General features: G+C 39.4%; 1 protein-coding gene across 1 annotated transcript in view; it reads right to left on the bottom strand.

Annotated features, from left to right (window-relative positions):
• The window catches only part of LOC116039115 (collagen alpha-1(XXIV) chain), a 96,280-nt gene extending 85,979 nt beyond the window's left edge, over positions 1-10,301 (bottom strand). Inside the window, exons 1-2 of the mRNA XM_031283896.2 lie at positions 9,778-10,301; positions 852-922 (exon numbers count right to left, since the gene is read on the bottom strand). Of these exons, the coding sequence (XP_031139756.1) occupies positions 852-922; positions 9,778-9,830 (124 nt within the window). The 5' untranslated portion in view covers positions 9,831-10,301. The remainder of the gene's footprint in view (positions 1-851; positions 923-9,777) is intronic.
• Between the last annotated feature and the right edge of the window lie 3,616 nt (positions 10,302-13,917).

Genomic DNA, 13,917 nt, shown 5'->3' with positions numbered 1-13,917 from the left:
TGTCTTTACTGTACCAACTGTGACTTGGTAAAGAAAATACGCTTCTACCTATCATCAACTTCTTCCATTCTCACCTTCAATTCCTCTCATCCTTTGTTGCTTTGTTTTATTTTAAACTGATTGACATCACCTTATCCCCAGCACTTGGCCAACTGAGGAACAGTTGCCAATACATGCTAAGCATTTACCTGGGATTTCCTCTTCCTCTTTGTTTGACTGATTGGTGTACTTTCCCAGAGTGCTCTTCTTAGCATGTACTTCACATATTAGAGCCTTCTCTGATGGACCAGAGATGAGAGCACTGATAGGAAAAAAGATGGGCAAGCATAAAGGCAACAACGGGTGAGAGGCTATTTAGGCTGCTTCTACATGCATGCTGTGGCCTGGAGAGCAAGAGCAGACATGTCGAAGGATAAGGTTAAGAACGAGAAAAGCAAAGAAAGAGGAGCTCCTATTTGCAGCCACTGTCCCGATATATACTTAGCTGCTGCAGTATAAAATATAAAGCATTGCAGTAAAAATTCAACTTTGAGTTGATACTTTTTCTGTCTCACAACCGCTTCCGAAACCTTAACTCGATACTGGGTATAAATCTGATAACGGTGTTCTTCTTTCCCAAGATTTTAAATTTGTATACCTCACTACATGCAACTCAATAGAAAGATGTTTATGTAAGGTAGCATGAAGCCAGAGATTGATGAAGTGCTAAAAACTGACTGTAGATATGGCTGAATGATCAAATGCCAGAGTAGTTGACTATTCACAAAGACAAAAAGATAGATGGGGGCCTTAAGTATTCGTGATAATTTTAATGCTAATGTTTAGTTATGCATTCGGGTTCTTTTCTTTACCTTGAGCTAGGTAGTCTTCTTCTCCAGAAAGTACTGCTGAGCATACTGACAGGAGCAGGATAAAGTTCCACCTAGAGGGACGCAGAAACACAAATTAATAAGAGATCAAGCTCAAGCTCAGAGTCAAGCTCATTTTAATAGCAATCTATTGAAACATAGAAATGGAGGCAAACGATCCAATCAGTAGATGTGTCACGCTAATTAAGAACAATTCTGATCAAAATTCTGCTACACAGATGAGCATTTTCCCCCAAAAAAGACCCTGCTCTCAAACATGCATATGTCCACTTATTCTGGTTGCCAATCCATCACAGGACAAATACATATATAAACACACACACATTAACATGTATGACTAATTTAGAGTGTCTAAGTCGCTTTGTGTGTTGCAGCCTGTGATCTAAAAACAGAACTCTAGGATGAAACCAAAGTAAATAGGAGGGAGATGAGGAACATACTGTAATAACTAGAGGACCCGGGCTGACAACTCATGCCTCGTCTTTCTTGCTGTGAGACAACACAGCTAAACACTTAACACTGGCAGCACCCTTTTCTCATCTAATTCCAATCCTGGTGATATAGTTTATATGAGGAATTGCTGTTCATCATAAAGAGGCATTTCAGGTGGTTTTCACTTAATGTGAAACTCAAAGGAGAGATGTTAGTATACTACAGCAGTGACCTACAGATTATCCTGAGTACACTGAGGCAGAGTCACAGCACACAGATGAACCAACACTCAAGTCAAATAATAAATCAGCTCTACAGAAAATAATGGTCTCTTGTTGAGGTTTTGTCTCAGTCACAAGTCAGTTATCTGAGAAAAACACCAATGACTATAACTTGGCTGTTTTTCCATTCAGTCATTAACTATTAGAAGTGTAGCCTTCTTGTGGCCGGGTTAGCTCAGTTGGTAGAGCAGGCGCACATATATAGAGGTTTACTCCTCAACGCAGCAGCCGCAGGTTTGCCTCCAACCTGCATCCATTTGTTGCATGTCATTCCCCCTCTCTCTCCCCTTTCATGACTTTATCTGTCCTGTGGAAAGAAAGGCCTAAAATGCCCAAACAAATAATCTTAAAAAAAGAAGTGTAGTTTTCTCCTGCTGACATAAGGAGAAAGCGTCTCCCTGAAATCAGCAGGCAAAGATCTCTTTAGTGATGCTGACATTGTTGATGGCCTACAACTTGACACTGGAACACAAGTGACATATGTTACTATTTATCAGTGTATACCAAAACCAACAGTAACATACCACTTAGTTTCGCCACATGCCACAAGAACAAGAGTAGCAAAGCATCACAGACATGTTCTGATCTTGCCGCTGCTGGATCTCTCTGTACTAGAGCCTCGAGGTGATGATGCATGGACAATTATTTGAGACAGTGGAGGTTGGAAATATTTCCTGCAAAGTTAGAATGGCCAAGATATGAACTGAAGATATAAGCATGGGCTATAAGGAAGAATTTACTTTTTTGCAATGGTCATTTTGACATGGCATGGCAGGAAAAAGATAGGTGTAATTAATAACATAATGTGTTAAGTTGTCTATTGACAAAAAACTAATTGGTAACAATTTTTGATAATTGATTAATCGTGTAGCCTATATGATTGTAAATTGAATAGCCTATTTTGGGATTTGGGATTTTGATTGAACAAAACAAACTATTTCAGGTTGACACATTGGGCTCTGGGAAGTTGTGAAGTGCCTTTTTTACATTTTGTGTTTTTACCTTTATAAACAATTAATTGATTAATCAAAATAATTGACTAGATTAATTCATAATGAACGTATTTGCTACTTTCACCCCAAGTCAATATTGGGTTAAAATCAGTTGTTGGAAGATGTAAAAAAAGAAGCTTGGGAGCCCTTTTTGTGTCATGTTTGATTGTTTCCAGACAATGATGGATTTGGTCTCAAAGGCACATTTTGTTATTAACAATTGAATGCTGTTCAAGGAAGCATGCCTGAGAAAAGCTATTCATTCATCTTTTCAACTTGTAAAGAGGATTTTGCCTCATCGATCTTCATTGGCAAAGCCCTTAAAAGAGGTTGTCAAATAAGCTTTGTTTTTTATTTATAAACATATTTATTATTCTGAAAAGCCACTTATACCATGTACATGATAACAGTGATCTGTTATTTAGCAATGCACAAACCACGTACAGGCTACTAATGCTTTTGAAAATCTCATCATGCAACTAAAAACAGATAAAGGAAAAGCTCAACATCTTAGATTGTGAAACTTGCACTTACAATAAAAAGAAACATTCTTTTTTCACTAACCTTAGAGTAATTCTTTTTTATTTCAAACCGTACCAATCACACAATGACATATTAGGACCTATTGTATGTTACTCATTCTGCATATTGTGGCCTTACTTTAATACATTCCTGGAACTTCAGTCCTTTGACCCTCACTGACCCCACCTCTAGGTGGCACTGCCCACCATATAGCTAGAGTGCAGCATGTACTACAATCAGTAAAAAGCCAAATAAATGTAAAGGAACTCAGAGCACTTTGCAATAACATTTGTTTTCACTTATTCAGATGAGATTTTTACATACAGATTATGTCAATACCAGTTTTGAATGGCGATCATGTGCAATGTGTAAAACACGATAAGAGGCCAGACCACCGTGTACAACTACCCCCACATGTCTTCACTTTTTATTCCCACAGTTTTAAGATAGAATCTGTAATCTCTTAAACTACAGCAAAGACAGAACACGTTGTTTCATCCTTGTTATACAGTCTCACCACCCCTATGGGTATAATGCTTTGTAACATTTGCTGACATTGTCAACCGGAGGTGTGAAAAAGCAGAGTATGGAGCAGCGTCTCCAACCACAGAAAATGTGCCAGTTTTAGCATTAAACCATACTGTACTCCTATCATACTTATTGGATTTAACGGTAATATACTTTTTAAAATCATAGGAATCTTAGCTTTACTAAAAGCCATTTGTTCAGGCCACAGATAAGCATGAGAGGTAGAGTTTTTCTTGCTTCATGTTTTCCTCTGATGATCAGTCAAATCACATGTCAAACTACCAAATAAATCAAACCGCCAAACCCTAACTGAAAATTTTTATTTTTTTTGTTGCATTAAATGGTAGTCCAAGCCACTGACATGTCATCTCTTTTCTCCTACAACTATAACCCACAACATACTTTACAGAGCATTCATGGTGTACGGCTTCAAAGCATACTCTGTACATTCAAACCAAATCAATCACATCGTCAGCCCTGTACATAGTAACAGCTGCTGACATAACTTGAAGTGGCTTCTGGCAACTACTGTTGTGATTTCCAACACAGTGTGGTGGTAGTACAAAAGACAGGAGGAGACAGTAAACCTGCTATTTTAATATGCAGTTATGTAAGAATGCTATCAATCACAGGCTGCTGTCACACCAAAAATCTTCAGGGATTGTTATGCGAGTGTGATGGCTACAAATAACATGGTAGCCGTCCTACAAACATCTCTCCTTAAATGCGTTTGAGGACCAGATTAAACCAGCAAAGAGGCTACTGTGTTTGTGTGGCCCTGTTTGACGGAAAGCCACAGAGGGGCAGCCATGTTTGTTTTCCCTAAGCAATGCGGCCCTGCATACTTGAGCAAAAACAAAGAGAAACAGATGCAGACAGACAAAAAGGTAAGAGAAAGAGAAGGAGAGAAAAAGACAACAAGAGAAAACAGAAAAGAAAATATTGAGTGTAAGTAGAAACACTATGAGCTGCGCCTGTCACCTGTTCCCCATCGAGAAAGCGGTGCGAAATTCCACTGTCGGGAACACAGACATATCCCCAAAGCAGGAAAAAAGCGATAAGGGGAGAATATATGATTACAATTATTCATCTGTTGGGAGAGGATAAAACTGACATTTATGAAGCCAATGAGTAGCTGGTTCTCCTTAAATGTTGGCAGGGTTTAAAAGTAGACCAAAAAAGAAAGAAAAAACCTAACTATACAATAACACTTAGCATTCTCTGTTGAGTGTCAAGTGGGGCCATCTGATGCTGATTCAGACAGTTTTTTTCTGCCTGTCTGTCACACAGTCTCCTTGTTCAGGCCTATTTAAGGCATCCCTGAGACTCCGCCACCAAACAGACACAGGTCATTGCTTCAGCACAATTACAGTGAAGTAAGTACCTTAACCCTACCATTTACCATCCTTCTGTCTCAGCATCAGTTGGTGAGCTTTGTGTGACATCTTTTAAGCTTTTTATATATATATATAAATATATATATATATATATATATATATATGCGGAGCCACCAGTTTCATCATTTCTTTATTAAACCCTTTGGTAAATCCCTGTCTAAGTGACAGCACACTATGACATGCTTTCCAGCCCTTGCAGTTAATGGAAAAGACTGCTGAAAGCAAGACAAAGCTCCCCAAACACTGCTATGTTGACTAAGGGAAATACCACTATGTGGGAAGTGGGTGTCATGTCAAGACTATAAATAATAACAACTTAAAACTCCCCTCTGCAATGAATCATTCCAGCAGTAACAGATCTTGCCTTTCTCCCCTCAAAATTAGCGTGGATGCCTAACAATGGTTCATTCAACTGAGGGAAAAGGCTGAGAGGCAGATGGAGAGGTAAGTGCTCGATATGGCTTGGCAAATAGAGCAATGTCACTTAAGTTCTGTTTACGATCCTCATAAGGAAAGGGAAACAATATTCTTAGTTTCATCGTTGATGTCTGTCAGGGAGTGACTTTGTGAGCAGAGACACTGACAGTACACTGTTTGCATGTCTAATATGGCAGGCAATTTACCAAATCCATTAGTATCAACAAAGCATGAAAAGCTGTTAATCTGCACAAACAACTCTAAAATGTTTAATTTATTTAGGGGATAAACAAAAAGGAACGGGTACCGGTAAAATTGCTGTTGATCTGCGTTTGAGGTAAACATCGTGCACAACAAAAGCGCCTCTTTACTTTGCCTTTGGTAGAGAGGTTCTCTGATTTGTAAGGACATGTTGGACCATCTAAACAAACCCAATGGGAGTTACCTAGACTGACCCGTCACATTCCATCACTTCCGTTGACTTTGAAAGGATTATTTCTGCCTTCAGAATACCACAACAGTAGAGGTAGTACTCGTTAGAAGTACTCCACATAGAGCCATTATCCAGAAAATTAAGGTTTATAGAGCTTGACCTTAGCAATTGCCTGGCCTCCACTGTTCTATGCCCCCTTGGCAAAAAAATGTGGCTCAGTTTAACTCAAGTTTTAAATGGAGTGGAATTCAAAACAGAGGAAAGGCAATAAATTTGACACGTAAACTGATGCAGTGCTCTCAGGAGCAAAGACATTAAACTGTGAGAGAAATAAAGTAGACATCTGACAAATTACATCCATCATATATACTCTACAGTAGATCGCTCCTGTTAAGACCCAGCATCACACACACACACACACACACACACACACACACACACACACACACACACACACACACACACTGTCCACATGCTAAAACCAAGCGGATATTTCAACATCTGAGTGTCTTACTAGTCAGGTGTTCTGTTCCTGCATGCTTGCTTCGCTTCTCAATCTCGACCAAAACATTCCTGGACATGAGCAAGTGACTGTTCTACAGCCAATCTCTGTTCTTTCTGGCCGTGTTTCCACTTTAGCACCTGTGTCCTTATCATAATTACTTCACTATGGAAGCACCAAGTGGTCTTGTTTTCTTCATGTCTAAACGGCCGTGAGCAAAAATTATCAATTCAACAAGTTTCCAGGTTTCAATTGACCCACTTAAATATCTCTCTCTGGCCAACTCTTGAAATACTTTTAGATCGGACACATTTCCAAACTACCGCAAACAACTCATGAATAACAATATAAATATAATTTTCCAAGACTGGTATGTCATGTCCGGATGCTTCTTAATTGACAAAGAGCCGAGCGTGGTGCATGTTTGTGCTCACTCAGATGGAGTCAAGAGGTCACTGCAGACCAGAGTAAAGATTGACTTAGTCCACAAGACAGTGAGCAGACAAAGGTCTGTGAGTAAACTTCTACCGGCCTTAAATAGTTTGCTCTTTACCTGTTGTGGGGGGGACCTTCAGATGTTAGGAGGGTTAAATACACTCACTCACACAGACATTCCAAAATATCTACAGGCACTGGTGTGTTAGAAGGTGAGTATACTGCAGCACGGTGGACAGGCTGTCATTCCACCATTCAATATTTTTGCTTACGGGTGAGCATAGACATTTCTATTTTTTATGTTTAAATCAGTTTCACAGCTGTTAAAAAACAAAAACAACATATTTTTCCACCTCAGCAGAGCCTTTCAACAGGCTTCACCATGGGCAGAAAATAGTTCCTAATAGAAATGGTCACGGTGAGGACTGTAAATTATCCTGAGTAACGTGGAAATTATTTCTTGTAAGACACTTTGCTGTTAATTTTTTCAAATGTCTGTCAAAGTTAATACATGTTTCACATTTTACAAGCAACTTTTACTCACCTCCATTGTAATGGGGTGGTGGCAGAGTTCTCAGCAGATATAATAAACGTTAAAAATGATATTTAAACTAGCTGCACGGCTAGATACCAATCATTGAGACACTGCTCTTTTAAGCTTGATGTTATACCACCCAGGATTCAACTGAGCTTGTCTAACTCTTATTGGCCAAGAAATTACAGACTCTTTGGCTTAAAATACATGGAAGACAAAACAAAAGATGTGAGGCCATATTAAAGGTCATTACAGTAAGTGCGATGATGGCCCCATGGTGAGCTACAGTGTCTGTACTTGTATGTAATGACAAGAGTCAGTGTTGGTGAGAAGTGAGATGGAAAAATTGTCACATATCTTCTAAATAGACCTGTTTGTGGCCCAGTTAATTAAGAAGAGTGTGTTTATTGATATTTCAGGGTTTTCCTATAAGGCTTAGGCGCAGCACCCAAGCCGTTTTGGGCACCACCTAAGCAGAATGAATGTAACTAAATTACTTTTTTTCCCCGATCTAATGATTGCAATTGTTCCCCAGTGGACTGCTTTAGCAACTTTTCTCTTTAAGCATTTTGAGGGTTATTTATGTATCATCATGCTCTAGCTTTTCCAACGTTTTAGACACACATATGGTAATAATAAGCGTTCAACATTATGTGAAATTGCATTTTCTTTGTTGAAAATGCAATTTAAAATTGCCCCCTAAAATCCCCCAAATAAGTTTTCTACAAACCTAGGAAAACACTATATTTGCATCGTCACATAAATAAGGTCTACCTGCAGTAGCCTCCTGCCAGTAATTGTTATGCCTCATTATCAATAGGGTACCCTCCTTATTTACATCTATCTTCAGAATAACAGAGAATACATCTATCCAACACCTAAGCAACACACTGAACACACCTATTATTAAAGCCACAGAGTAGTTGGAATCAGTTAAACTAAATGTCATTGTAAGATAACCACTGTGTCAGTGCACCAGACAATAACAAGTTCCACCTCGACATAATTCGTCATTTAACATTATTTATCAGTCATTAGTTTAGACCCCCTGCTCCAAAGTAAATCTCCACTTCCTGAAACACTTGCATCATCAACTTATTAAAGGAACTACCAGGCAGCGTTGAGGAGACAGCATGCCCTCAGGCAAGTGTACAGCTGTGAGTCTCTGCAGCTATACAGTCCAACCCCCGGCAGCAATGGAGCAGCAATTCTTGCAACAGTGGGTGATTGTCTGGAGCTCAGGAGCCAGTTAACCACTGATGCATACACACTAACTCTCCCCGTGCATTCAAGGAAAGCCACACTTGTTCTCAGTCAACGCAGCTCTCCCATAAGGCTCTCATTTTCACTCTCAATTACAAAAAAATGGATCGCTCAGGATTTCAGGTCCATTTTGTTTTGCATTGAGCACACAGTACCAGCAGAGAACAACAGAATGGGTTGTGAGCTCAGTTCTATTAAGATCTTATCTGGAAGGAATTCATAATAGAGTACAGACAACTTGGACTCACTTCTGATAGAAGAAAATATATTTCCTGTTGAGTAGCCTATGGAGGCATGCACATTTCTGTAGCTCCACAGTCCCAGCTGAATGTAACAGGACAACAAAACCTGCATGCAGGATGTCAATAATAAACACGTCCATGAGGAATGTTTAGGTGTAAAAGGCACTGAATAGATTATTTTTCCCATTTGAAGCCTAAACACTGACAGCGTTTGATTCATTTCTTAGATCTTGAGTCCTTGACAGTTGCTCTTGTGCTTATATATCCTCATATAGTTTAACAAGGATTTATCACTGACATGCTGAGTAAGCATCATTGCTTCCAAGCCATTTCTAGTGTTTATTTCCCAGCGTATCATAGCTATGTGAGTTAAAGACAAATAAAAAGAAGGGTGTTCAGCAGTTGGCCACATGGTATTCAGAATATAATGTAGTAGATTCTAGGCTGCATGTTCATGTGGCGAGTTCAAAGCCAAGACTTGTGCACTTACAGGTACTACTTGTAAGATGTCAGCTACATTTATCAAGATCATCCGAGAATAAAAAAGAAATTCACAGTAAATATTCAAACCTTTCAAAGTGTGCAGTTGTACTTCATAATGAAAAGTCAGCAGAAACAAAGCGATCTAATTGAAAACATCCTAAAAGGAAAAGCATTAATGATCGAGACCAATGATTTCAATATTAAACTCGATGCATTTACCGAATTGACTGAATGAAAATACTGTATTGTCAGTCACGTTTTGGTTGCAAAAACTTTTAGCTGCAGGGACTTTGTTTAGTCAATTGGCGCCCCTGTCAGAGAAAGACGCCAGAGAACAGAAATACGTCCCCAAGTTGCATTTTTTATGAAAACCTGTTCTAGGAACAGTTTCAAATCTGCATAGGTAGCCAAACATCTGTATACTATTAAATCAAATGGCCACTTACGTTGCTGCCGCGGAAACGTGTCCACTCCTTGTCCGTTGAGCTCCTAAATGCATTTGTATGCATTTGTCCAGGCAGCAGAGATCTGGGTAAAAACAGAATCACACTCAAGAGGATACCTGCTCATGGGCTAACCCTTTGGTAACAGCCAACGGAAGCGTAAAGTGGACGGATGAATTCTGCCACCTCAGAATTTCCTCATCGTAGCTATTGCAGTCCAGAGGAGAGATCTCTCCCATTCGTTCAAACCAGAGCTTCTCAGATCCTTTGCGCTCTGCGGCGCGCAGTGATCAGGCTATTTCTATCCAAAGTGGAGACGCGCAACAGTTGCATAGAAAACTTGGCTTGGAGAGCGACTATTCGGATTGTAGCAGTGTTAACTCGACTGCTGTGTGCGATACAGAGAGTCAGTGCTCGACTGAGTGGTGTCCAACACAACAGCCGATCCAGCTCTGTGCGTCTTTACCCCCAGGCGGTGGTTTGTGCTATGTGCCTTGACTTGCACTGATCCAAGGTGATCCGTATTCACCCCAACACAACTCCTACCAGCTGGTGGTGTTGGATTTCACCAGTTACAGGCTCGTGACATCACGGATAGACTTGTGGCTTGTGTTCATCAATGCCCTTTGTCTAATTTGACGACTGTATTAGCCCAAAGCAGGTAGGCCTACAATACTCATATTAACCGTACTCTGCAGAGGGGATGTTCTGATTACAAGTCAGCATTAACTTGCTTGCAAAAAACACAAACGTAAGTTTACTGACACATACCAAAATAATTTAGTACACACCAAGACTGAAATAATCCCAGAGAAAAATAGAAGAGATCAGCTGGTGCAGCTTCATGTTATTTGCTGACAAGCAAATCTGTCAGGTGCTGCATCTCAAGGTTGTTCTGGCATAGCCTAATGGCAAGATTATCTGACTCATATCAGGACTAGGATAGTCTTTTATTCTGGTTCTGGTCTATTATTTTGGTACTAAAATTGACTTACTGAACAGTCTTTGCACACAAATACCTAAAAGTGCACCCTTATCTAAGAGTGTATTTTCTTGTGCAGGGGAGTAGGTAGTGGAGTTCTCATTTTGCTCTGAAGTATGATTAGACACAGCAAAAGTTCATTTGAATCTCATAAGCACTGGCAGTATGAAGATAAACCACAACAAGTATGCGAGAAAGTCTTTTGGGCATCGCTTGGTTGATTAATGATCCAATAGGGTTCAAACAGTCAAAAATGATACAAATGATCATATGAGAATGTTGGGTTTGGTGTGAAAACATACAAATAAAACATACAGTATATGCACAGTGCCGTCCAGAGCAATGTGGCAGCAGTGGACTTCATTTTCTTTGGCCAGAATCCAAAATAATTAACTTCATTTCTACTCTCATAAAATGAAATAAAACAATTATGTAACAAACCACCATGTGACATAATGCAGGTCTGAGAATATGTGAAGGGGATTTAACAGGTTGGGTAGCATTCCATGTAGTTTGAGGGGTTATGATTTTTGCATGAACTCCAGCTGCTGCATTGTGTTCATTGAGATTTACACAAACACAGATTTATTAGGTTCACAAACTGTTGTAGTGTTCATCATAATTTCTTTTGCTTTGGCACTGATTAGAGTTAGAAATAGCCCTTCTTCGTTTCTCTGTAACCATATCTGAACGCTGTGTTTCCTCCTTGAAAATTACACTGTTTATTTTCTTTATCTCTCCCATCGATCCCAGGCTCTAATAACCCACTTAGCACGATCTGCTATCATAGACAGTAAAATAAATGGACAAAGTGACGCCGTTGTTTCCTACGGAGACTAGTCTATTAGAAGCACTTTTCCGGTGAGGGCTGAGCGTTACTGCACAGCCTCCAATGGAGCTTGACTATGTAGATGTGACGTGAGCAACCTGTCTGAAAGTTGTAAGTCTTCTGGTAGCTGTGCCAAGAGAAATCTCAATCATTCCCAATCTTGCAGAGTCAGAGAGCGTAGGTATATGTAAGGACATAACATAAGCACAGGCTAATTATTGCTAACTAAAATGCTAGTTAACATTAGTAATTAAACTTAAACAGCCAATGTAAGTCAAAACTACCTGCGAGCTTCTCCTGTACTGTACGGTAATTTCTCTACTATGCAACAGTAAGTCGCGTGGTTATGACACAATCGTTAGCCTATTTTTACAAAAACGTCTGCTACGGAGCCATAACGTGAGATACAAGGTAATGGAGCTTTTTATACATTGTCGTGTTTCTTTAGAAATAAACAATGGACAAATGAAGTCTTTAAATGCTTCAGATGTAAAGTTATTCGCTGTCAAAGTGACGCCTAAATGAATAGCAGTCAATGGAATGCTAACGGCGGGTGAGTGCTAGGTAGCATCAAAATGGTGCCATAGGAGGTACGCTTTGTGGAAGCTGGCTTAACCCCTTGTCTGATATCACCAAGTAATTAACAGTCCAGGATCAATGACGAAGTTGTTTGCCCTGGATTAACATTGCAACCAACCAATCAGTGGCACGTTTTGATTGTGATGTCATTAAAAGTGCAACGTGAAGGTAAATTAAAAAAAAAAAAAAAAGTCCGCCAGTTTCACTATCGTAACGACCGCCAGTTTCAGAGCTCCCGCCGATGCTTCACTATCGTGCTTAACAGGTAAGATTTAGCCTACTTCCAAGAGTTTGAACGTCTTCAAAAACATTATAGAGTTAACGTGTAGGCTAAACAAGCTAATAACGATAACTAGCATGACCAGCTAACGTGTAGGCTATACAAGCTAGTATGCTAGCAGTTATTAAATTGGAAAGGGTTGAGCTACCAAGTGTGATATTGATAAGAAATAAAATATCACTGTCCAGTTATATCTCTTAACAAGATGGAATGTCTATCATTAGGCTAACCACTTTAATCCTATGGAAAACAGGCTACCTAGCATGACCTGCTAGTGTGCTAGCAGACTTGTGGTGGTATGAACTAGCCTAAAGGTAGCTTACTACTAAAATGTTCAAGCTAAGCCTGTGTGAGTCTGTAGACATTTTTTGCATAACTAACATTACAGACAAAACACCTTAGCAATGTGTGTTTTAATCAAAGTTGATAGCATTAGCAACTTATATGTGCAATGCTACAATTAGCTGCAAGTTATTAAGTGTTAATCCAGGACCACCACAGAGTGACATTTATCCTGGACCGACACAGAGTGACATTCATCCTTATCTTGTCCACACCTTATTTTAATCACTCGAATCTATGTTTCAGAAAACTGTGGGAAACCTCCAAGGATGTCTGGTAAGTGTGAAAGGTTATGTAATGAAAAGTGTCATTAACCATTAGTGCATTTCAAATTATATCCTTTTCCTTTTTTATTAGATTACCTTGTGGGAAGGTGCAGACCTCACACTATTTATGTCTCATCTCTCAAGACTCTATTCAAGGACTTGTACATTTCAGATGAGGTTCCAACTAATTTTGCTGTGTTTTTTCCACAGACAATCTCTGTTGAAGATGTTGAAGAACAACGAAGTTTATGATGCGGACTCTGCTTTTAGTTTGGAAACCCATTCATTTGGACCACGTGCACTGGGGCATGTTCTTTCCCACCTAATTGGGAAATTGGACCAATTACAGTTTTAGTTTATAAATAAAAACATTTAATAAACATTCTGAGTGTTTTTGTTTTATCATTTCATACATTTTCATGTATGGGCAAATGAACACACACAAGAAGACTGTCTAATCAAGTTCAAGTACTTTATTGTCATGTACTCAAAAGGGTGGTGTTCCTTGAAGACAGCAACTGAGATCAAGGTAAAATGCAGCAGCAGGTTAAAATAAAAGTCCAGGTTTTGAATTGTGCCCATTAGAATACTGTGAACGTCTTTCTGCTGACGTGGCATCACAAAAACATCAAGTTTGGCTTTCTTTGATCCACATTTTCTTTTTTCTTCATTGATGACCGCTTTTGACAAACACTTAATGACAGTCCAGGATAAATATTACTCTGTGGTGGTTCTGGATCAACACTTAATGACAGCACAGAATAACTGTGGCTGTGATTGTCCAGGACAAACAATAAACAACAGTCCAGGATGAATGTGATGCTGTGGTGGTCCCGGATCAACACTAGCTAAGTTTCCATCCACT

Source organism: Sander lucioperca, chromosome 11 (genome assembly GCF_008315115.2).
Source record: "Sander lucioperca isolate FBNREF2018 chromosome 11, SLUC_FBN_1.2, whole genome shotgun sequence".
NCBI classification, from domain to species: Eukaryota; Metazoa; Chordata; class Actinopteri; order Perciformes; family Percidae; genus Sander; species Sander lucioperca.
Note: the sequence above shows the minus strand (reverse complement) of the source record. Positions and strands in the feature narration are given on the sequence as shown.